The sequence below is a fragment of the Cetorhinus maximus genome, chromosome 5 (genome assembly GCF_964194155.1).
Source record: "Cetorhinus maximus chromosome 5, sCetMax3.hap1.1, whole genome shotgun sequence".
NCBI classification, from domain to species: Eukaryota; Metazoa; Chordata; class Chondrichthyes; order Lamniformes; family Cetorhinidae; genus Cetorhinus; species Cetorhinus maximus.
The window spans coordinates 137,228,408-137,252,230 of NC_135883.1; the positions used below are offsets into that span (position 1 = coordinate 137,228,408).

Sequence of the window (23,823 nt, forward strand, 5' to 3'; positions counted from 1 at the left end):
TCTCCTGTGGCTATTCCTCTGCAAAACAGAGAAACCGCTTTGGATACTGTTGGGAGAAAGGCCTCTCAGGAGAAAGCAGCAACAGCCAAATTCGTTGCACCACGGTTGGCTCTAGTGCATAGGGGAGGAGTAAAAATTGTGGGAATGCAATAGTTATAGGGGATTCAATTGTAAGGGGAATAGAAAGGCGTTTCTGTGACAGCAAATGAGACTCCAGGATGGCATGTTGCCTCCCTGGTGCTAGAGTCAAGGATGTCTCAGAGTGGCTAGAGGACATTCTGAAGGGGGAGGGTGAACAGCCAGTGGTCGCAGTACACATTGGTACAAATGACATAGGTAAAAAAAGGGATGAGGTCCTAAAAGCAGAATATAGGGAGTTAGGAAGTAAGTTGAAAAGTAGGACCTCAAAGGTAGTGATCTCAGGATTACTACCTGTGCCACATGCCAGTCAGAGTAGAAATAGCAGGATGTATCGGATGAATACGTGGCTGAAGAGATGGTGTGAAGGGGAGGGTTTCAGATTCCTGGGGCATTGGGACTGGCTCTGGGGGAAGTGGGACCAGTACAAACTGGACGGGTTACACCTGGGCAGGACTGGGACTGATGTCCTAGGAGGAACATTTGCTAGAATTGTTGGGGAGGGTTTAAACTAAAATGGCCGGGGGATGGGAACCTATACAAGGAGTCAGAGGAAGGGGAATCAAAGACAAGAACAAAAAACAGAAAGCGGAATAAGAAAAATGATAGTCAAAGAAATCAAGGGCAAGAATCAAACAGGGCCTCAGTGAAAAATAGTGGGAACGGGACAAGTAATGTTAAATAGACAAGCCTTAAGGCTTTGTGCCTTAACGCGAGGAGCATTCACAATAAAGTGAATGAATTAACCGCAAAAATAGATGTAAACAGGTATGATATAGTCGAGATTACGGAGACATGGCTGCAGGGTGACCAGGGATGGGAACTGAACATCCAGGGGTATTTAGTATTTTGGAAGGACAGACAAAAAGAAAAAGGCGGTGGAGTGCATTGCTGGTTAAAGAGGAAATTAACGCAATAGTGAGGAAAGATATCAGCTCCAATGATGTGGAATCTGTATGGAAAGAGCTGAGAAACACTAAGGGGCAAAAAACGTTAGTGGGGGTTGTATATAGACCCCCAAACTGTAGTGGTGATATTGGGAATGGCATTAAACAGGAAATTAGAGACGCATGCAATAAAGGAACATCTGTAATTAGGGGTGACTTTAATCTGCATAGGGATTGGGCAAATCAAATTAGTAACAATACCGTAGAGGAGCAATTCCTGGAGTGTACTGGGGATGTTTTTCTGGATCAATACTTTGAGGAACCAATGAGAGAACAGGCCATCAGCGACTGGGTATTGTGTAATGAGAAAGGAAAAATTGGCAATCTAGTTTTCCGAGGCCCCTTGGGGATGAGTGACCATAACATGATAGAATTCTTCATCAAGATGGTGAGTGACGTAGTTGATTCTGAGACTTGGGTCCTGAATCTTAATAATGGAAACTACGATGGTATGAGGCATGAGTTGGCTATGATGGATTGGGAAACGTTACTTAAAGGGATGACGATGGATAGACAATGGCAAACCTTCAAAGAGTGCATGGGTGAACTGCAACAATTGTTTATTCCTGTCTGGCGCAAAGTATAACAGGAAAGGTGGCCAAACCATGGCTTACAAGGGAAATTAGAAATAGTATTAGATGCAAGAAAGAGGCATACAAATTGGCCAGAAAAACAACAGACCTGAGGATTGGGAGCAGTTTAGAATTCAGCAAAGGAGGACCAAGGGATTGATTAAGAAGGGGAGAATAGAGTATGAGAGTAAGCTTGCAGGGAACATAAAAACTAACTGTAAAAGTTTCTATAGGTATGTGAAGAGAAAAAGATTGGTAAAGACAAATGTAGGTCCCTTACAATCAGAAACAGGGGAATTTATCACGGGGAACAATGAAATGGCTGACCTACTAAATACATACTTTGGTTCTGTCTTCACAAAGGAGGACACTAATAACATACCAGAAATGTTGGGGAACACAGGGTTTAGTGAGACAGAGGAACTGAAAGAAATCAGTATTAGTAGGGAAATGGTGTTGGGGAAATTGATGGGGTTGAAGGCCGATAAATCCCCAGGGCCTGATAATCTACATCCCAGAGTACTTAAGGAAGTGGCCCTTGAAATAGTGGATGCATTGGTGGTCATCTTCTGAGATTCTATAGACTCTGGAACAGTTCCTACAGATTGGAGGGTAGCTAATGTAACCCCACTATTTAAAAAGGGAGGTAGAGAGAAAACAGGGAATTATAGACCAGTCAGCCTGACATTGGTAGTGGGGAATATTCTAGAGTCCATTATAAAAGATTTAATAGCTGAGCACGTGGAAAACAGTGGCAGAATCGGACAGAGTCAGCATGGATTTATGAAAGGGAAATCATGCTTGACAAATCTACTGGAATTTTTCGAGGATGTAACTAGCAGAGTTGATGAGGGGGAGCCAGTGGGTGTGGTTTTTCAGCCTTTTTCAGAAGGCTTTCAACGAAGTCCCACATAAGAGATTGGCGTGTAAAATTAAAGTGCATGGGATTGGGGTAGTGTATTGAAATGGATAGAAAACTAGTTGGCAGACAGGAAACAAAGAGTAGGAATAAACGGGTCTTTTTTCTAATGGCAGGCAGTGACTAGTGGGGTATTGCAGGGATCGGTGCTAGGACCCCAGTTATTCACAATATATATTAATGATTTAAATAAGGGAATTAAATGTAATATTTCCAAATTTGCAAATGACACAAAGCTGGGCGGGAGGGTGAGCTGTGAGGAGGATGCAGAGATGCTTCAGTGTGATTTGGACAAGCTGAGTGAGTGGGCAAATGCATGGCAGATGCAGTATAATGTGGATAAATGTGAGGTTATCCACTTTGGTAGCAAAAACAGGAAGGCAGATTATTATCTGAATGGCTATAAATTGAGAGAGGGGAATGTGCAATGAGACCTGGGTGTCGTTGCACACCAGTCACTGAAGGTAAGCATGCAGGTCCAGCAGGCGGTAAAGAAGGCAAATGGCATGTTGTCCTTCATAGCCAGAGGATTCAAGTACAGGAACAGGGATGTCTTGCTGCAATTGTACAGGGCCTTGGTGAGACTACACCTGGAATATTGTGTGCAGTTTTGATCTCCTTATCTGAGGAAGGATGTACTTGCTATAGAGGGAGTGCAGCAAAGGTTTGCCCGACTGATTCCTGGGATGGCGGGTCTGACATAGGAGGAGAAATTGAGTCGATTAGGATTATATTCGCTGGAGTTCAGAAGAATGAGGGGGGATCTCATAGAAACCTATAAAATTCTAATAGGACTAGACAGGGTAGATGCAGGAAAGATGTTCCCGATGGTGGTCTAGTCCAGAACCAGGGGTCACAGTCTGAGGATATGGGGTAGACCATTTAGGACTGAGATGAGGAGAAATTTCTTCACCCAGAGAGTGGTGAGCTTGTGGAATTCGTTACCACAGAAAGTAGTTGAGACCAAAACATTGTATGTTTTCAAGAAGGAGTTAGACATAGCTCTTGGGACGAAAGGGATCAAAGGTTATGGGGAGAAAGCGGGAGCAGGCTATTGAGTTGGATGATCAGCCATGATCATAATGAATGGCGGAGCAGGCTTGAAGGGCCGAATGGCCTACTCCTGCTCCTAGTTTCTAGAAACTGAACTGGGCTAGCCATATATATATTGTGACTACAAGAGCAGGTCTGAGGCTGAGAATCCTGCGGTGAGTAACTCATCTCCTGAATCCCCAAAGCCTGTCCAGCATCTATAAGGCACAAGTCAGGAGTGTGATGGAATACTCTCCACTTGCTTGGATGAGTGCAGATCCAACAACACTCAAGAATTTTGACACCATCTAGGACAAAGCAGCTTGCTTGATTGGCACCCCATTAACAAACTTTCACTCCCTCCGCCACTGATGCACATAGGCAGCAGTGTGTACCATCTACAAGGTGCACTGCAGGAACTCACCAAGGCTCCTTAGACAGCACCTTCCAAACCCACGATCACTACCATCTAAAAGGACAAGGGCAGCAGATACATGTGAAGACCACCACCTGGAAGTTCCCCTCCAAGCCACTCACCATCCTGACTTGGAAATATATTGCCATTTCTTCACTGTTGCTGGGTCAAAATCCTGGAACTCCCTCCCTAACAGCACTGTGGGTGTGCTTACACCACATGTACTGCAGTGGTTCAAAAAGGCAGCTCACCACCACTTCTCAAGGGCAATTAGGGATGGGCAATAAATGCTGACCTAGCCAGCGATTCCCACATCCCATGAATGAATTAAAAAAATTAGTTCATTCATATTTTGAATATGTTCTATAAGTACAGTTGACATAAAATAACAAAGCTGTTCCACTAAGGGGATTAATTTAATGGTTCCAGGAACAGTGTCTGATCTACGCCAGTTACTTTTACGAGAAGCGACCATTATACACCTTCCTTTACCCATAAGTGAGGACTTAGATGTCCAAAGGAAATTCAGAATACCCCATAAATATAATTGACTACCAAGAACTTCAGTAAACCACTTACACATAAATCAATTTGCTTTCCCATATTGAGTGCTGAACTTCCTCTTTTTGTTCATGCTAATATAATGAGTCAGTTATGCTTAGTGAAAATGCAACTTTGCAGAGTGGTCCATAATAAATTAGTTTAAAACACAATGACAGGCTCGAAATTCAAATAACCTGCTGATAAAAGCTGTTCATAGTAGACTTCATCCTAAATTCTAATTACTAGAATGGAAGAATTGACAACTCAAAATTACACCTTCTGCTATCTTACCTTTATGCTACTCTCAGCACCATCTTTACACTTTACCACTACCATTAACACTCCCTTTGTCTTGTGTCTGTGACATCTTTGTCAATCTATTCTTAGCTGTCACCTATCCCTGACCTTCTATCTTGTTCCACCTGCTCCACCCCCTCCTAAACAGCATAAAATCCATCAAATTTCTACTTCTCTTTAGCTCTGAAGAAGTCATATGGACTCAAAACGTTAACTTTGTTTCTCTCTCCACGGATGCTGCTAGACCTGCTGAGTTTTTCCAGCATTTTCTGTTTTTATTATCTTAGGAAACATGCCCTTAGCTCTCTTGGTGAAGCTCCCAATCAACATAAACTTCAGTCCTAGACCCAAACGTTTTCACCTACTTCATCAATGACTTTTCCTCCATCATAAGGTCAGATTCGCAATTCCTCGACTACTGAAGCAATCCGTGTCCATTTGCAGCAAGACCTGGACAACATTCAGGCTTGGGCTGATAAGTGGCAAGCAACATTTGTGCTATATTAGTGCAAGACAACGACCATCCCCGACAAGAGAGAATTTAATCATCTCCCCATGACATTCGATGGTATTACAGGTAGTGTCTCTAAACCGGCAACCTCAGGGCCAAGGCTGTGATGGATTTCGGATCTTGCCAGATTTCAGGTTGGGTAGTTTGGGCAGCTTGTGGATCAGGCTAAGCCAGGTTCGATGGGGTTAGGGTCACTCAGAGCACAGGACTAAAACAGCGCACAAGTGGCAAAGTGGATAACTAGTTCGGCACCATACCACACAAATGCAGTGCTTAGCTGAATTGTCCAGATAAGTTTTTTATTTTACTCAATTAAAATTGATGCATGGCACATTCTAAAAATTTCTGGTTTTTAGGCAGCCAGATTTGAGACACTGTACTTGTATTGTCACAGAATTCCACCACTATCAACATCCTGGGAGTTACCAATGACCAGAAACTGAATTGGACCAGCCATATAAATACTATGGCTACAATAGCAGGTCAGGGCTGGGAACTCTGCAACTCACTTTGACTCCCCAAAGCCTGTCCACCATCTACAAGGTACAAGTCAGGGGCATGATGAAATCCTTTCCACTTACCTGGATGAGTGCAGCGCTAACAATACTCAAGAAGTTCGACACAATACAGGACAAGGCAGCTCATTAGTCCACAATACTTGTGGACTACTTCTTAATAGAGCAATGAGAACCATGAACAAATTTACAGGTACAAAAACCCACTGCTGAGAGGTACAGGCAGTTAAAAATGACCCAAGGAATGCTAAATTTTATATCAGTTCCAGCTAGGAGTTCAAAGTTGACCAAGGGGCCTAGTCAGCTGGTCAGCTTAGCTAGAAGATTGTGTTCAAACCAGCCAGTTATCTAAGTATAGCTACAAATGTTATTTTTAAGCAGGAATCACTAAATGTTTGCAGATCCAACACACCACTTTCCATCCATATACCACCTAAAAATATCCCAAGGTGTTTATAATAATAAAAGTAAGACAATAAGGTGTTCAATTTAGGAAAGGGCATGTCGCACTCAATAGTGCTCACATTAAGATGCTTAACTCTGGGTGCAACAGAGTGAACACTGACATCCCAAAACTTGAATTTATAGGAATTACATGTAGCATGAATCTATTTTTGACTTCTGAGGGGTCTATCTTAGAGGCCTTGTTTTTTTTTAATTCATTCATGGCATGTAGGCTTCCCTGGCTGGGCCAGCAATTATTGCCCGTCCCTAATTGCCCTTGAGAAGGTGGTGGTGAGCTGCCTTCTTGAACTGCTGCAGTCCACGTGGTGTAGTTACACCCACTGTACTGTTATGGTATAAGCTCCAGGATTTTGACCCAGCGACAGTGAAGGAACGGTGATATTTTCCAAGTCAGGATGGTGAGTGACTACAATGCACTTAGACCTCAAAACCAGCATCTGTGGCACACGTCATCCTTGTGAGGGTAATAGCATGCTTGCAGTGAATGGCTGACAGAAGTACCCGGATTAAGCAGATCATGACATCAATTAGCGCGCAACACTGCTTTTACAAAAGTGCTATCATTTTGGAGTTAAATAAATGGAGCTAATGCCATCTTTTCACCTCACACAGCTGAACATGAAATGAGCAGCAGGAATGAAACACACACCCACCATCGCTGTTTAAAGAGATCATCAACTGCTCAAAGGTTAGTTGCTGGTTGATTTCTTCTGGCTGTTACTTCAACTCTGCCAAGTGTTTGGTATCTTCTATAGTTTAAATTTTCACAAGTCTATAGAGAGTTGTGCGCAAGCGATAAAAATATTTTTGCTGACTTCAGGGCTTCTGCACAAACCAGCTGCTTTCAAACATGATGTATTAGTGGGCATTCTCATTTGATTATAGCATGGAGAATGAGAAGACATTGGGAGCAGTACAAACTGCTGAGCGAGGGGGGAGGAGGATGGGGAGAAGGGCTCTTAACAGGCCATAGTCCAATAGGATCTTCAGGAAGTAACTTTCCTACTTGAATCTAAGTGAAGAACAATGCATGTGATGTCCAACGTGTGTGACATCAGTGCTTCAGTAAGGACATGCTCACTGAAATCTGCCACCTGTTGCAGCCATAACTGTAACCTCAAAGCAAGGAAAAGACTGCACTGTCTTTGGTCACGAAGGTGACAGTGAAAATTAATCTTTATATGTTGGGCTCCTGCCAGGCTAGAGCTGGAAGTGTTAGGAACAGTCTGTCATCAACTGTTAGGCAAGCCAGGTCTACTGTTGGTTTAAGACCATAAGACATAGGAGCAGAAATTAGGCCAATCGGCCCATCGAGTCTGCTCCGCCATTCAATCATGGCTGATAAGTTTCTCAACCCCATTCTCCCACCTTCTCCCCGTAACCTTTGATCCCCTTACCAATCAAGAACCTATCTATCTCCGTCTTAAATACACTCAATGACCTGGCCTCCACAGCCTTCTGTGACAATGAATTCCATAGACTCACCACTCTCTGGCTAAAGAAGTTTCTCCTCATCTCTGTTCTAAAAGGTCTGCCCTTTACTCTGAGGCTGTGCCCTCGGGTCCTGGTCTCTCCTACTAATGGAAACATCTTCCCCATGTCCACTCTATCCAGGCCTTTCAGTGTTCTGTAAGTTTCAATCAGATCCCCCCTCATCCTTCTAAACTCCATCGAGAATAGACCCAGAGTCCTCAAACGTTCCTCATATGTTAAGCCTTTCAGTCCTGGGACCATTCTGGTGAACCTCCTCTGGACCCGCTCCAGGGCCAGCACATCCTTCCTGAGTTACGGGGCCCAAAATTGCTCACAATATTCTAAATGTGGTCTAACTAGAGCCTTATAAAGCCTCAGCAGCACATCCCTGCTTTTATATTCTAGTCCTCTCAAAATAAATGCCAACATTGCATTTGCCTTCCTGACTACTGACTCAACCTGCAAGTTAACCTTAAGAGAATCCTGGACTAGGACTCCCAAGTCCCTTTGCACTCCAGATTTCTGAATTCTCTCCCCATTTAGAAAATAGTCTATGCCTCTATTCTTCCTACCAAAGTGCATGACCTCACACTTCCCCACGTTGTATTCCATCTGCCACTTCTTTGCCCATTCTCCTAGCCTGTCCAAATCCTTCTGCAGCCTCCCCGCCTCCTCAATACTACCTACCCCTCCATCTATCTTTGTATCATCTGCAAACTTAGCCAGAATGCCCTCAGTTCCTTCATCTAGATCATTAATGTATAAAGTGAAAAGTTGTGGTCCCAACACTGACCCCTGCGGAACTCCACTAGTCACCGGCCGCCATCCTGAGAAGGACCCTCTTATCCCCACTCTCTGCCTCCTGCCAGACAGCCAATCTTCTATCCATGCTATTATCTTGCCTCTAACACCATGGGCTCTTATCTTACTGAGCAGCCTCCTGTGCGGCACCTTGTCAAAGGCCTTCTGGAAGTCCAAGTAGATAACATCCATTGGCTCTCCTTTGTCTAACCTACTCGTTACCTCCTCAAAGAATTCTAACAGATTTGTCAGGCATGACCTCCCCTTGATGAAACCATGCTGACTTTGCCTGATTTTACCATGCACTTCCAAGTATTCTGAAATCTCATCCTTAATAATGGACTTGAAAATCTTACCAACGACCGACGTCAGGCTAATCGGCCTGTAATTTCCTGTCTTTTGCCTCACTCCCTTCTTAAGCAGGGGGGTTACATTAGCGATTTTCCAGTCCTCTGGGACCCTCCCTGACTCCAGTGATTCCTGAAAGATCACCTCTAACGCCTCCACTATCTCTTCAGCTATCTCCTTCAGAACTCTGGGGTGTAATCCATCTGGTCCAGGTGATTTATCCACCTTCAGACCTTTCAGTTTTCCTAGCACCTTCTCCTTGGTAATGGCCACCATACTCACCTCTGCCCCCCGACTCTATTGAACTTTGGGGATGTCACTTGTGTCTTCCACTGTGAAGACTGACGCAAAGTACCTATTCAGTTCCTTCGCCATTTCTTTGTTCCCCACTACTACTTCTCCAGCGTCATTTTCCAGCGGCCCAATGTCCACGTTTGCCTCTCTCTTACCCTTTATAGATCTAAAAAACCTCTTGCAATCTTCTTTTATATAACTGGCTAGTTTACCCTCATATTTAATCTTCTCCCTCCTTATTTCTTTTTTAGTTGTCCTCTGTTGGTCTTTGTAGGCTTCCCAATCCCCTGGTTTCTCACTGCTCTTCGCCGCATTGTATGCTTTCTCTTTAGCTTTTATGCGGTCCCTGACTTCCCTTGTCAGCCATGATTGCCTCGTCCTCCCTTTAGTATGCTTCTTCTTCCTTGGGATGAATTTTTGCTGTGTCTCCCAAATTACTCCCAGAAACTCCTGCCATTGCTGTTCCACTGTCTTTCCTGCTAGGCTCATCTCACAGTCAATTCTGGGCCAGCTCCTTCCTCATGCCTCTGTAGTTGCCTTTATTCGACTGTAATACCGTTACATCTGATTCCAGCTTTTTCCTCTCAAATTGCAGGGTAAATTCTATCATATTATGGTCACTTCCTCCTAAGGGTTCCTTCACCTTAAGCTCCCTTATCAAATCTGCCTCATTACACATCACTAAATCTAGAATTGCCTGTTCCCTAGTGGGCTCCACCACATGCTGCTCCAAAAAGCCATCTCGTAGACATTCCACAAATTCCTTTTCTTGGGATCCACTACCAACCTGATTTTCCCAGTCTACCTGCATATTGAAATCCCCCATGATCACTGTAACCTTGCCTTTCTTACACACCTTTTCTATCTCCTGGTGTATCTTGTGCCCCACATCCTGACTACTGTTCGGAGGCCTGTACGTAACTCCCATTATGGTTTTTTCACCTTTGCAGTTCCTCAACTCTACCCACACAGATTCTACATCATCTGACCCTACATCATTTCTTGCTATCGATTTAATTTCATTTCTTACTAACAAAGCAACCCCACCCTCTTTGCCAACGTGCCAATATTTTCGATAGGATGTATACCCTTGGATATTTAGCTCCCAGTCCTGATCCCCTTGCAGCCATGTCTCCGTAATGCCCACCACATCATACCTGACAATTTCAATCTGCGCCACAAGCTCATATACCTTATTTCGTATACTGCGTGCATTCAGATACAACACCTTCAGTCCTGTATTTCCCGTCCCCTTTCTCATTGTCATCCCTTTATCTGATGTGCTTGAAGTTAGATTCCTAGCCCTTTCCAAACACTCTGTCCTATTTTGTGTTCTGGAAATTTTAATAGCCTCTCCTGGGCTCTCCTTTCTTTTCAGTTTTTTCATAACTTTCCATGAAGTTGAATCCACCCCCCGACACGCTAACCTGCTGCTTTGTTTCCCATTAGTCATGCTTCTTGGAGTTTTACCCTTCCCTATCCCCCCACTTTCTAGTTTAAAGTCCTGTTGACCACCCTATTTACCCTTTTCGCTAGAACATTGGTCCCAGATCGGTTCAGGTGGAGACTGTCCCAACAGATCCCTCCTGTTCCAATACTGATGCCAGTGCCCCACGAAATGGAACCCCTCTTTCCCGCACCACTCCCTCTTATCTTACGTAGCTGTCCTGATGAGCGCAATCTTTCTTTGATAGAATGTCTTTTCTCAGGAATCACAAAAAGTCAGGAAGGCAAATGAAATGTTTTTCATTCTGAAGAAGAGTCATACGGACTCAAAACGCTAACTATCTTTCTCTCCACAGATGCTGTCAGACCTGCTGAGTTTTTCCAGCAATTTTTGTTTTTGTTTCAGATTTCCAGCACTTGCAGTATTTAGCTTTTATCTTATTGAAATGTTTTTGTTTATTGCAAGGGGAATGGAATATAAAAATAGGAAAGCTCTACTACAATTATACAGGGCATTGGTGAGATCACATCTAGAATACTGTGTACACTTTTGGTCTCCTTATTTAAGAAAGGACATAATTGCATTATAAACAGTTCAGAGGAGGTTCACTCAACTGATTCTTGGGACAAAGGGGTTATCTTATGAACAAAGGTGGAGGCAGGGTCACTGAATAGAGGGTGCGGTGGCATAGTAGTATTGTCACTCAACTGGTATTCCAGAGATTCAGGGTAATGCTCTGGGGACCTGGGTTTGAATCCCACCACGGTAGATGGTGAAATTTGTATTCAATAAAAATCTGGAATTAAAAGTCCGATGATCGCCACAAAACCATTGCCGATTGTCATTAAAAAAAACCATCTGGTTCATTTAGGGAAGGAAATCTGCTGACCTTAAAGCACATGGGATTGGGGCTAGTGTATTGAGATGGATAGAAAATTGGTTGGCCGACAGGAAACAAAGAGTAGGAATAAACAGGTCTTTTTCTGAATGGCAGGCAGTGACTAGTGGGGTACCGCAGGGATCGGTGCTGTGTCCCCAGCTATTCACAATATATATTAATGATTTAGATGAGGGAGCTAAATGTAATATCTCCAAATTTGCAGATGACACAAAGCTGAACCACCTGTGGTGCCACAAACTTGGCTCTTGCTGCAGTCCTCTGAGGAACCATCTTGCTCACCAGTATCCAAAATGGAAAAGCGATCAGAGAGCAAGATAGCCTTAGGGGATTCCTACACTACTTGCCTGTTTCTCTTGGATACTCTGGCAGTCATCCATTCCCTGTCTGTGTACTTCTTAGCCTCCTCTCCAAACCATCTCTCTAAACGTGCGATCCACATAACCCTCAGCCTTGTGGATACAACACAGCGACTCCAACTGCCGCTCAAGTTCCACAACTTGGAGCTCAAGTTTCTGCAACTGGTGACACTTCCTACAGAGGTAATCATCGAGGGCACTTTGTGCCTGCATGACTTCCCACATGCCACAAGATGCACATTCCACATGGCTGAGCTGCACTGACATGCCTTATACTTTACATAAAGTGTTTACTACAGTATTTACTAATTTATTTTAATGATTATCTTAATTAAGAGTTATTCCTATGTCTACTACAATTTACTGTGTTTAAAACAAAAACAGAATTACCTGGAAAAACTCAGCAGGTCTGGCAGCATCGGTGGAGAAGAAAAGAGTTGACGTTTTGAGTCCACATGACCCTTCAACAGAACTGAGTGTAGTTAGGAGAGGGGTGAAATATAAGTTGGTTTAAGGTGGGGGGCGGGGGGAGAGAAGTTGAGGGTGGGGTGGTTGTAGGGACAAGTAAGCAGTGATAGGAGCAGATAATCAAAAGATGTCACAGACAAAATGATCAAAGAGGTGTTGAAAGTGGTGATATTATCTAAGAAAAGTGCTAATTAAGAATGGATGGCAGGACACTCAAGGTACAGCTCTAGTGGGGGTGGGGTGGAAAGACTGACAAGGTATAAGTTGTATATTTAAAAATAATGGAAATAGGTGGGAAAAGAAAAATCTATATAAATTATTGAAAAAAACAAAAGGTAGGGGGAAGAAACGGGGTGGGGATGAATAGATATCTTTCTTAGATAATATCACCACCTTCAACACCTCTTTGATCCTTTTGTCTGTGACATCTTTTGATTATCTGCTCCTATCACTGCTTGCTTGTCCCTACAACCACCCCACCCTCAACTTCTCTCTCCCCGCCCCCCACCTTAAACCAGCTTATATTTCACCCCTCTCCTAACTACACTCAGTTCTGTTGAAGGGTCATGTGGACTTGAAACATCAACTCTTTTCTTCTCCACCAATGCTGCCAGACCTGCTGAGTTTTTCCAGGTAATTCTGTTTTTGTTTTGGATTTCCAGCATCCGCAGTAGTTTTTTGTTTTTATTAGTGTGTTTAACTCTGTCTTGCTCCTTCTCGCGCTCTTTTAATTCTCCAGCTCCGCTATCAGTCTTGCCCCTTTCATGCTCTTTTAACTCTCTCGCTCCGCTATCAGTCTCAGATATTTAAAAAGAGAGCAGGTAGGCCAAATAATTACGGGCCAGTCAGTTTGACCTCAGTCATGGGCAAATCATTGGAATCAATTCTGAGGGATAGGATAAATTGTCACTTAGAAAGATAGGGATTAATCAAAGGTAGTCAGCATGGATTTGTTAAGGGGAGGTCATGTCTTACTAATTACTGAAATTATTTGAGGAAGTAACAAGGAGGATTGACGAGGGTAGTGCAGTTGATATGGTCTACATGGATTTTAGGAAGGCTTTTGACAAGGTGTCACATGGCAGACTATTTAAAAATATCAAAGCCCATTGGATCCAGGGGAATGTAGCAAGCTGGACACAAAATTGGCTCAGTGGCAGGGAACAAAGGGTAACTATTGATGGATGTTTGTTTGATTGTTCCCACTGGGATTCTGCAAGGCTCAGTACCAGGTCCCCTGCTTTTTGTGGTATACATTAATTATTTGTACGTAAATGCAGGGGATATGATCAAGAAGTTTGCAGACGATACAAAAATTGACTATGCGGTAGGTAGCCAGGAGGATTGCTGTAGACTGCAATGGACTGGCCAGATGGGCAGAAAAGCAGCAAATAGAATTCAGAGATGTTTGAGGTGATGCACTTGGGGAGGTCCAACAAGGCAAAAGATTACACAATAAATAGGAAGATACAGAGAAGAGTAGAGGAAGTGAGAGACTTTGGAGCGAATGTTCACAGATCCCTGAAGGTAGCAGGACAGGTTCATAAGGTGGTAAAGGCGGCACATGGAATCCTTTCATTTATTAGCCAAGGCATAGAATGTAAGAGCAGGGAGGTTATGCTGGATCTATACGAAACATTAGTTAGGCCACAATTGAGAGTACTGTCTGCAGTTCTGGTCAAGTCATTACAGACAGTACAGAGATTTACAAGGATGGTGCCAGGGCTGGAAAATCGCAGCCATGTGGAAAGATTGGATAGGCTGGAGATATTCTCCTTGGAAGAGGGGAGGCTGAGGGGAGTTTGATTGAGATGAACAAAATTGTGAGAAGCCTAGATAGAATGGGTGGGAAGGGCCTACTTACTTTAGCAGACAGGTCAGTGACTAGGAAGCATAGATTTAAAGTGATTGGAAGATTAGAGGGGGCACGAGGAAAAATCATTTCAGAGGGCTGTTTGGGTCTGGAACTCACTGGCTTAAAGGGTAGTAGAGGCAGAAGCCCTCAACTCATTGAAAAGGTGTCTGGATATGCACCTTAAATGCGGTAACCTGCAGGGCAAAGGACCAAATGTTGGAAAGTGAGATTGGGCTGGGTGGCTGGTTTTTCCACTGGCACAGACACGATGAGCCAAGTGACCTCTTTCTGTACATAAGCTTTCTATGATTCTATGAAACAGCTGAAGATGGTCAAGCCTAAGGCACTACCCTGAGAAACTCCTGCAGTGGTGTCCTGAGACTGAGATGATTGACGTCCAATAACCACAACCATCTTCCTTTGCGTTAGGTATGACTCCAACCAGTGGAGAGTTTTCTGCCTGATTCCCACTGACTACAGTTTTGCTAGGGCTCCCTGATGCCACACTGGGTCAAATGCTGCCTTGATGTCAAGGGCAGTCACTCTCACCTCTTGAGCTCAGCTCTTTTGTCCATGTTTGGACTAAGGCTGTAATTAGGTCAGGAACTCAGTGGCCCTGAGCAGTCAGCAGGTGATAGATGAGTAAGTGCCACTCGACAGCACTGTCAACGACACTTTCCATTAGTTTGCTGATGATCAAGAGTAGATTGATGAGGAAATAATTGGCCAGGTTGGATTTGTCCTACTTTTTGTGGACATTTGCCAACTTTGATTAGCACTATTGCCAAATCCTGTGCTTTATATTTGGGGATGAACAGCTCAGTAATTGGCAGTTGTTCTAAAAGCCTTGTCTTTTGACATTTGACCGATTCTAAAAATATAGCTATACTCCAGCCCACTAACGATTAGTTTTTCTTTAAACTTTACTGAAGAAAAAAAACTTATGCTCAAGCTACTGTTGACTCCAACATGAGAGAGAGTAATTGTGTAGTTATTTCTGAAATCATCATTCTAAACTTCAAACTACTCCAATAAAGTGGCTTTCACTGTTTCAGTCATTAGGAGTACATTTGTTGCATTCTATTCTACAAAATGCTACACATCAATGATATAAACAGAAAGTATATAATTGTAGTAATGTATTAACAATTTTACTATACGTTTGAAAATTATTTTGCTGGTAAATAATTATATACTACTAGGTCAGTGATATGTATGTCCTATTTTTATCTGGTAATTGCTTAAAACTTTACCCATAATCTTTAACTTGGGAGCACAGGTGTCAATTACCACCCCCACAATGCATTGTGCACTCTCTCTTCTGTGCAAGCGCTGAAATATCACACAGACAGAGAAGAAATAACTCCAATTTTCATGTCCCCCAAACCACAAACAAGGGTATTACCAGATGAGTGCTGCGAATTAAGGATCAGAAAGCTGCCAGCTTGCTCAGAAGGTGAGCGGTTCATAACTATAAATAAAGGACATTGAATTATCAAGATTAGGCTATCGGCGGGATTTTCCGCACCCACCCGCCACCAAGATCTTCTGGTCCCGCCACAAGACAATGGACTTCTGGATGGGGAAGCACCTCGCCCGCGGTGGGTCCTGCCCACAACAGAGCCATAAAATCCTGGCCAATATATTAAATGCAGAGCAAAAGTTTGTGTGCATTTCCAAATACAACCTGGTTAACCAGACAAAAGTAGAGCACAGCAGGAGGCTAGTCAGCTCATCAAGTCTGTACTGACATTAAGTGGAGATCCAATGAAATAATTATTTTGATTTGTTCAAAGCCATTGAAGATAATCTTTTACAAATTATCAATTGCCAAATAAAAATCATAAGAGCGGCATGCACCAAATGTAACAGTACTTGCTACGTCAAAAGAAATTTTGATTAGAAGCGGAAACAAAATAGTAGTTCCTTTATATTACTGCCCTACCACTCTAAAGCAAGACAGCTCCAAAAGGAAAACAGAGAATTTGCTTACGAGATAAAAGCATGCATACAATGATACAGCTATTATACAGTGAAGGCTGTCACCTGATATATCCTGAAAGGAACATATCTGAAACCTCCTTCCTCTGTTGGATACTCCATAAGTTTTCGATTGATGGCCCAAAACTGGTCAAACTTGTCTGTACAAAGAAAAATTAAATTTTAATACCTGTTTCAGCATTTAAATTACAATCAAAACTAATTTCGTCTGTTCAAATTTAGACAGGAGCTGCTTGTTTGATTGAACTCTAGCACCCACACAGCAGTCCTTCTCAACTCTTAAAGGTCAGTTTCACTATTTGTTACATTAACTGCACAGACCTGTACAATCATCAGCAGGGTAGAGGGGCTGAGAAATGATTATGGCTCAAGCAATCAGGTTGTACATCTTAGAAGTAACGTTGCCTTATTGCAAAGTTTCTTTGCATTTAATTACTTTGAACTTTCCCTCAAGGTATTGGCCAGTTAACCAGCTTTAAATGCCTCAAGTAAAAAGTCTAACATTGGTCCAAATATTGCTTCCAATGTATTGCATGGTGTAGTACTTAAACTACCTAGATCAGAAGGTTTAAGATTCCATTCCTGTAGTGTATGAAGTTAGCTGATTTCAGCCTAGTTGATACTGGGACACACAATTGGCGTCAGTGTCCACAGGGCGATGAGGTGAGACAAAAAGAATATGCAGCCCCCAAGAATCCAGGTCCGCTTCAACATCCGTGACAAATGGATGTGCATGTAGGAATCACTCGGAAACACTAACAGGCTCAACAGTGATGGTCCCTACAGACATTCACCACTTAGTATGACATGCATTACAGGGTGACCTATACCCATGGGACCATTACTTAGTATGAATTACCTATTCAGGAGGATAGAGGGAGAAAAGTAGAGAAAAATGCAAGGAGATTCTACTCCCAATCTGTGCCTGCTCTCCTCCACCTACAAAGATCAATGGTGTTTAACTTTTCAAAGTGTAGCTCTTTGTGGAATGCATCACACAAAGATTTATAGTTAGTTTGAATTATTGATTTTCTTCGTGATCAAGTTATTTTTAGTTTTCATCAATGGGCATTATCTACACATGATTACCAGCAGGCTATTCAACCACGGGGACATCATGGATCATGGCCAAGGCAAAGCCTGCCTTCACTTCATATTCATGTACACACAAATTCGGCAGGGATCAATGTACAATGGGCAGGAATTAAATGACTAATCTAAACTTCCTGCATCAAAATTGAAAAGAATAGTATAGATTATGTCTTGTCAGTTATTATATTGCATGCTGCTTAGTAAACAAGGTCATGCTGCAGGGGGATGAAGATGCAGTCTGCTCACTCATCTGCAAAATAGCAGAATAATGTAACAGTGGAACTGCTATTTTAATTCTAATACCAATAGCAATATTTAGGCATGCAGTGCATTTACAATCCAAACTAACCGCTAGGTTACCATTATGCATCTATCACTTCACCTGGAGGGTTTGAAATAATACATTAATTGAAGAATTTGTGAAGTATTAAAAATTATTCTTGGAGAGAGGAAAGCAAAATCGAATCATGTATTGTACAGTTTTACTTGATACTGAACAACTTCAGTTAACATATTTTGGGGCCATTACTCTCAGGGTATATTCCTTTCCTTCCTCCACCTTAACAAATGTGAAGAAAGCAAGCAATAAGTAGAATGGCACCTTTAAGTGATCCATTTAAAAATATTGGAGACAAAGCAATTAATGATTTCCTTGCTGAACAATTGTTCATTCCCACACAATTATTCAAAAACAGATCAATATGTTAACCATTGTACAACTGCAATTGTTCTTCATTTTTCACATATCTAATTGATCAAATAGGTCATTGTTGCCTTAATAGGGTCATGAGAAATCAGAGTGGTCACTGGTGGCAATTTGCTATCCTTTCAGGACTTTTTCTAAATAAAAAGCCAATCATTGAAACTGTATCATCATGCAGTACGGAAAAGGTCTCAAGCTGTGCTCTGTTTTTCATTAACTATATAATTAATTTTAATGTACTTGGGACAAAATAAGGGGTTAGATGCTGTACAACTCTTAACATGCATTGTGGAAGGGGATTCAGTAACATCCTGCGCTACCTTTGCAAACACCCAAATAACTTTGAGATAAGCATCCTGTTTTGAAAATGATTCATGAAGATGAAAGGGAATTTGATGGCCTGTTGGTGTTATTTCCCTCCAGTACCATAAACAAGACAAAAAAGATTTATTCCCAAGAGAAAAATAGAAAGGAAAATGATATTACATTGTAAGAGGATGAAAGTAAAATTAGTGCCTCAAATTTCCCATGGGAAAACCGAAACGAAAAAGGTGTTTAATGTGTTGAAGGAAATGGTTAAAATACAAGAATATCAATGACACGAGCTTAAAAAAGCATAGCAAACATTTATTTAAACCAAACAGATCCATCCTTTTCAAAGCCAAACCAGTTTGTTGGATTTTGTATTTTTCAGAATATTTCTTTAGTATGATGTAGGGTGCCTATGTTGAACACTATGGACTGAATCTACAGAGGAGTGGCAATGTGGGTAGGCTGCAGAGTGGGTTGGTGACAGGCTGCACTGGGTGGTGAGGTCGGATTGAGGGGAGTCAAAGGGTAAATGGAGAGGCGGAGGGTCATGCGGGTGTAGTGGGGGGGGAGATTCTGTGGGAAGTTGGGGCGAGCTGGGGGAGGTGTGTGGTCGGTTGTACAGTTACCCAGGAGTTAAACATAGTTTTATTCTGTCTAAAATTTCCTGGGTAACTATCCAGGTAAGTAAGTCTCCAATTCTAACTAGAGATGAAGACTTCTTCAGAACGTCTCAGGGCGCTGGGGGATTGCCCATCGGAAGTTGAAACTTCCCAGATAATTCCTGCAGATTCGTTGCGTTGGAACTTCCGAGGGGTCCCGTAGTACGTCCTCTGGGTTACATCTGGTCTCCGTCCATCCAGAGACTGGAAGGTCTGGGCCTATATTACCATCACCGAATCCCCTGCCATCAACATTCTGGGGGCTTACCATTGACCAGAAATTAAACCAGATAAGCCATATAAATACTGTGGCTACCAGAGGCTGGGTGTTCGGCAGCAAGTAATTCACCTGCTGGCTCCCCAAAGCCTGTATACCAGCTAGAAGGCACAAGTCAAAGGTGCGATGGAATATCAAACCTGCCTGGACGAGTGCAGCTTCAACAACACACAAGAAGTTCGACACCATCCAGGACAAAGCAGGGTGTTTGACCGACACCCCCTCAGACATTCACTCCACCACCACACAGTGGCAGTGCTGTACACCAGATACAAGAGACATTGCTGTAATTCACCAAGGTTCCTTCGTTAGTGACTTCCAGACCCTAGAACTCTATCACTGAGAAGAACGAGGGCAGCAGATGTATAAGAACACCACCATCTGCAAACACCCTTCCAAGTCACACATCATCCTCACTTGTCACTTCATCATTGACTCTGGTTCAAAATCCTGGCACTCCTTTCCTAACAGCACTCTGGGTGTAACTACACAACAAGGACTGCAACAATTCTAGAAGGCAGCTCACCACTTAAGGGTAATTAGGGATGGGCAATAAATGCTGGCATTGCCAGCGATGTCCACATCCCATAAAAAAATTTAAGAAAAACTCTACCCTACCAAACCAGCAACCTTTACCATCTAAAAGCAAGTGCATGGAAACACCACCACCTGCAAATTTCCCTCCAAGTCACCCACCACTCTAAATTGGAACTATATTGTTGCCTCACTGTCATTTGGTCAAGGTCCTGGAAGTCCCCCACTAACAGCACTGTGGACGTAACTACACCATATGGTCTGCCAAAGTTCAAAAAGGCAGTTCACCACCACCTTCTGCCGGTCGATTAGGGATGGGCAATGAATGCCAGTGACATCCCAAGAACAAAGTTTAAAAAATTGAAACATGGTATTCAAAAGGCAAGTCTAGAGCAGAATGGATTTACCATGCTCCATTATATGCTATTAAAAACATTTAAAAAAAAACTTTCATTTTAATTTATGCTGATTTAGAATCATCTAACTGACCTTGGGAAACAGTCGGCAAATGTTAACCATTCCAGGCATTGATCACGTTTTGAGAGAAAAAGTGCTTCCTGTCTACCTATGTCCTCTTGTCTTTTTATCATGGGCTATTTTGAAATAGTGCTCCAGATTAACTTTTCTATTCCATTTAGTACCTCTTGTACATCTACAATATACCATCCCGGTTGTTTCCCTTCAAGGATTAATGTAGACAAGAAAGAGATACAGTCAAGACCTTTTGACCTCAACTTGCAGGAAATAAATGGAAGAGAAAGTTTGTAGTTAGAAAGATGAGTGGAATAACATTATTACTGTTCTGGCAGATTTTAAGTATTTAATTATTGGTGCAGAGAGAGAAAAGAGAATAAAATGTGTCTTTAAGGGGAGACAGTGACGTGGTGGTAATATCACTGAACTATTAATCCAGAGGCCCAGGCTAATGCCCTCACCACAGCACCTGGTGGAATTTAAATTCAATGAATAGTTCTGGAATATAAAGCCAGCCTCAGTAATAGTGACCATGATATTGTCATCAATTGCTGTAAAAACCCATCTGGTTCACTAATGTCCTTTAGGGGAAGAAATCTGGCATCCTTCTCTGGTCTTCTTTAAAAATTAATTTACAGGATGTAAATTAACATAAAGGCCAGCATTTACTGCCTGCCCATCCCTAATTGCCCTTGAGAAGGTGGTGGTAAACTGGCTTCAGTGAAGGAAGTGATATATTTCCAAGTCAGGGTGATGAATGGCTTGAGGGGAACTTCTAGGTGGTTGGGTTTCCATGCGTCTGCTGTCATTGTCCTTCTAGATGGTTGCGGTTGTGGGTTTGGAAGATGTTGCCTAAGGAGTCTTGGTGAGCTTCTGCAGTGCATCTTGTGGATGGTACACACTGCTGCCACTGTTCCTCGGTGGTGGAGGGAGTGAATGTTTGTGGAAGGGGTGCCAATCAAGTGGGCTGCTTTGACTTTGATGGTGTCAAGCTTCTTGAGTTGGAGCTGTACTCATCCAGACAAGTGGAGAGTATTCCATCACACTCCTGACTTGTGCCTTATAGATGGTGGACAGGCTTTGGGGAGTCAGGGGGTGAGTTACTCACTGCAGGATTTCTAGCCTCTGATCTGCCCCTGTAGCCACAGTATTTATATGGCTAGTCCAATTCAGTTTCTGGTCAATGGAAACCCCCAGTATGTTGATGTCTGGCTTACAGATCCTCAATCTGGACTCCAAATCCATAGAAATGGGCTGATTCTTAACTGCCCTCTAAATGGCTGAGCAAATCACTCATTTCAAGAGCAATTAAGAATGGGCATCAAATTAGGAATGGGCAAATGTTGGCCTTGCCAGCGATGCCCACATCCCATATAACCATAGAAAAGTTACAGCACAGAAGGAGGCCATTCAGCCCATCTTGTCCATGCCAGCCTGAGGACACCCAGGTGCTCTTTCTAATCCCACCTTCCTGCACCCGGCCCATAGACCTGCAGCTTACAGCACTTAAGGTGCAGATCCAGGTACTTTTTAAAAGAATTTACAGTTTCTGCCTTTATCACCAACTTGGGCAGTGAATTCCAGACATCCACTACCCTCTGCTTAAAAAAGTTCTTCCTCATGTCCCCCCTACACCTTCTGCCACTTATCTGTCCTTGTCCTTCTAGATGGTAGTGGTTGTGGGTTTGGAAGATTTTGCCTAAGGAGTCTTGGTGAGCTTCTGCAGTGCATCTTGTGGATGGTACACACTGCTGCCACTGTTCCTCGGTGGTGGAGGGAGTGAATGTTTGTGGAAGGGGTGTCCCTACACCTTCTGCCACTTATCTTGAATTTATGTCCCCTGGTTCTAGAATTCCCCACCAAGGGAAACAATTTTATCCTGTCCACTCTATCTACTCCCCTCATAATTTTGTACACCTCAATCAAGTCATCTCTCAGCCTTCTTTGCTCTAAGGAAAATAACCCCAACCTATCCAATCTCTCCTCATAGCTACACTTTTCTAACCCTGGCAACATTCTTGTAAACCTCCTCTGCACTCTCTCCAGAGTTATTACATCTTTCCTGTAATGTGGTGACCAGAACTGCACACAGTACTCCAGGTTGTGGCCTCACCAGTGTTTTATACAATTCCAACATTATATCCTTACTTTTATATTCTAAACCTCTGCCAATGAAGGAGAGCATTCCATATGCCTTCTTTACAACCTTGTCCACTTGAACTGCTTCATGGACCTGTGTACTTGTACGCCAAGATCTCTCACTTCATCTACCCCTCTTAGTATATTCCCATTTATTGTGTAATCCCTGTAACTGTTTGACCTCCCTAAATGTATGACCTCACACTTCTCTATGTTAAAATCCATCTGCCACTTTACAGCCCACTCCACCAACCCGTCTATATCGTTTTGGAGATTATGGCTATCCTCTACACTATCCACTACTCGGCCAATCTTTGTGTCATCTGCAAACTTCCCAATCGTGCCCCCCATGTTCACGTCCAAATGAATATATAAACACAAACAGCAAGGGTCCCAACACCGAGCCCTGTGGAACACCACTTGAGACAACTTTCCATTCACAAGGGCATCCATCGACCATTACCCTTTGTTTCCTGTTACAAAGCCAACCTTTTATCCAGTTTGCCATATTACCCTGAATCTCATGGGCTTTTACTTACCATGAAAGAATAAAGAAAAAAAAACAAGTCTTCTTCCACAAAAGCATTATGTTATTAGGCTACAATGGTGGAGGCATTGCTAGATCTGGTTATGAGTAATGAAACAGATTAGAGATAAGCACCTTGGGGTTAGTGACTACAATATGCTAACGGTTAAGATCCAACGAGAAAGAGAACAAGTCAGTACAAAAACTAGAATACCAGATTGCTTTAAGGCACATTTTAGAAAGAGGAGGAAGAGCTTGCTAAAGTGCAGTGAGGAGATATATGGCATGCAGGACTATGGGATCCTTTTTAAAAAGAGATTATAAAGCTACAGAAAAAGGATATTCTACTAAGAAGTAAATGAGTAAACGAGGGCTCTAATGATTTTGGGGTTTGCCTGAGGACTGCAGCATAGCCAACGTAACATTGATTTTTAAAATGAGGGGTTCAGCTGATCCAAATAATTTCAGGCTACTTAACTCAATGTACGGGGTAGGGGAAAAAAAACTGAATGTTTTGTAAATTCGTTCTTGGGATGTAATTGCCTGTCTGCAGTATTGCGCTTCATGCTTAATAGGGGCAGAGATTTTAGAGCAGGTACATAGTAGGTTCATTAGGATGCTGCCTGATGTGAGAAAATACAAATACAAAAAGGACTTTAAAAAAAGTGGAATTGTTAAAGGGCAATACGATAGATATTTTTAAATGACAAGATGGAAAAGGGTAGGTGGAAGCATACTGAATCCAGGGATCAGAAGCATGTGTCATAGAAAGAAGGTTAAGTGCAAGATAGTTAGAACTGAAGGTAGGA

At 42.7% G+C, this 23,823-nt stretch overlaps 1 protein-coding gene across 3 annotated transcripts in view; it reads right to left on the reverse strand.

Moving 5' to 3' along the window:
- The window catches only part of atg5 (ATG5 autophagy related 5 homolog (S. cerevisiae)), a 207,288-nt gene that overhangs the window by 83,513 nt on the left and 99,952 nt on the right, over window positions 1–23,823 (reverse strand). For all 3 annotated transcript variants that reach the window (XM_078542505.1, XM_078542504.1, XM_078542506.1), the window contains exon 6: window positions 16,344–16,438. In XM_078542505.1, coding sequence (XP_078398631.1) covers window positions 16,344–16,438 — 95 coding nt within the window. The remainder of the gene's footprint in view (window positions 1–16,343; window positions 16,439–23,823) is intronic.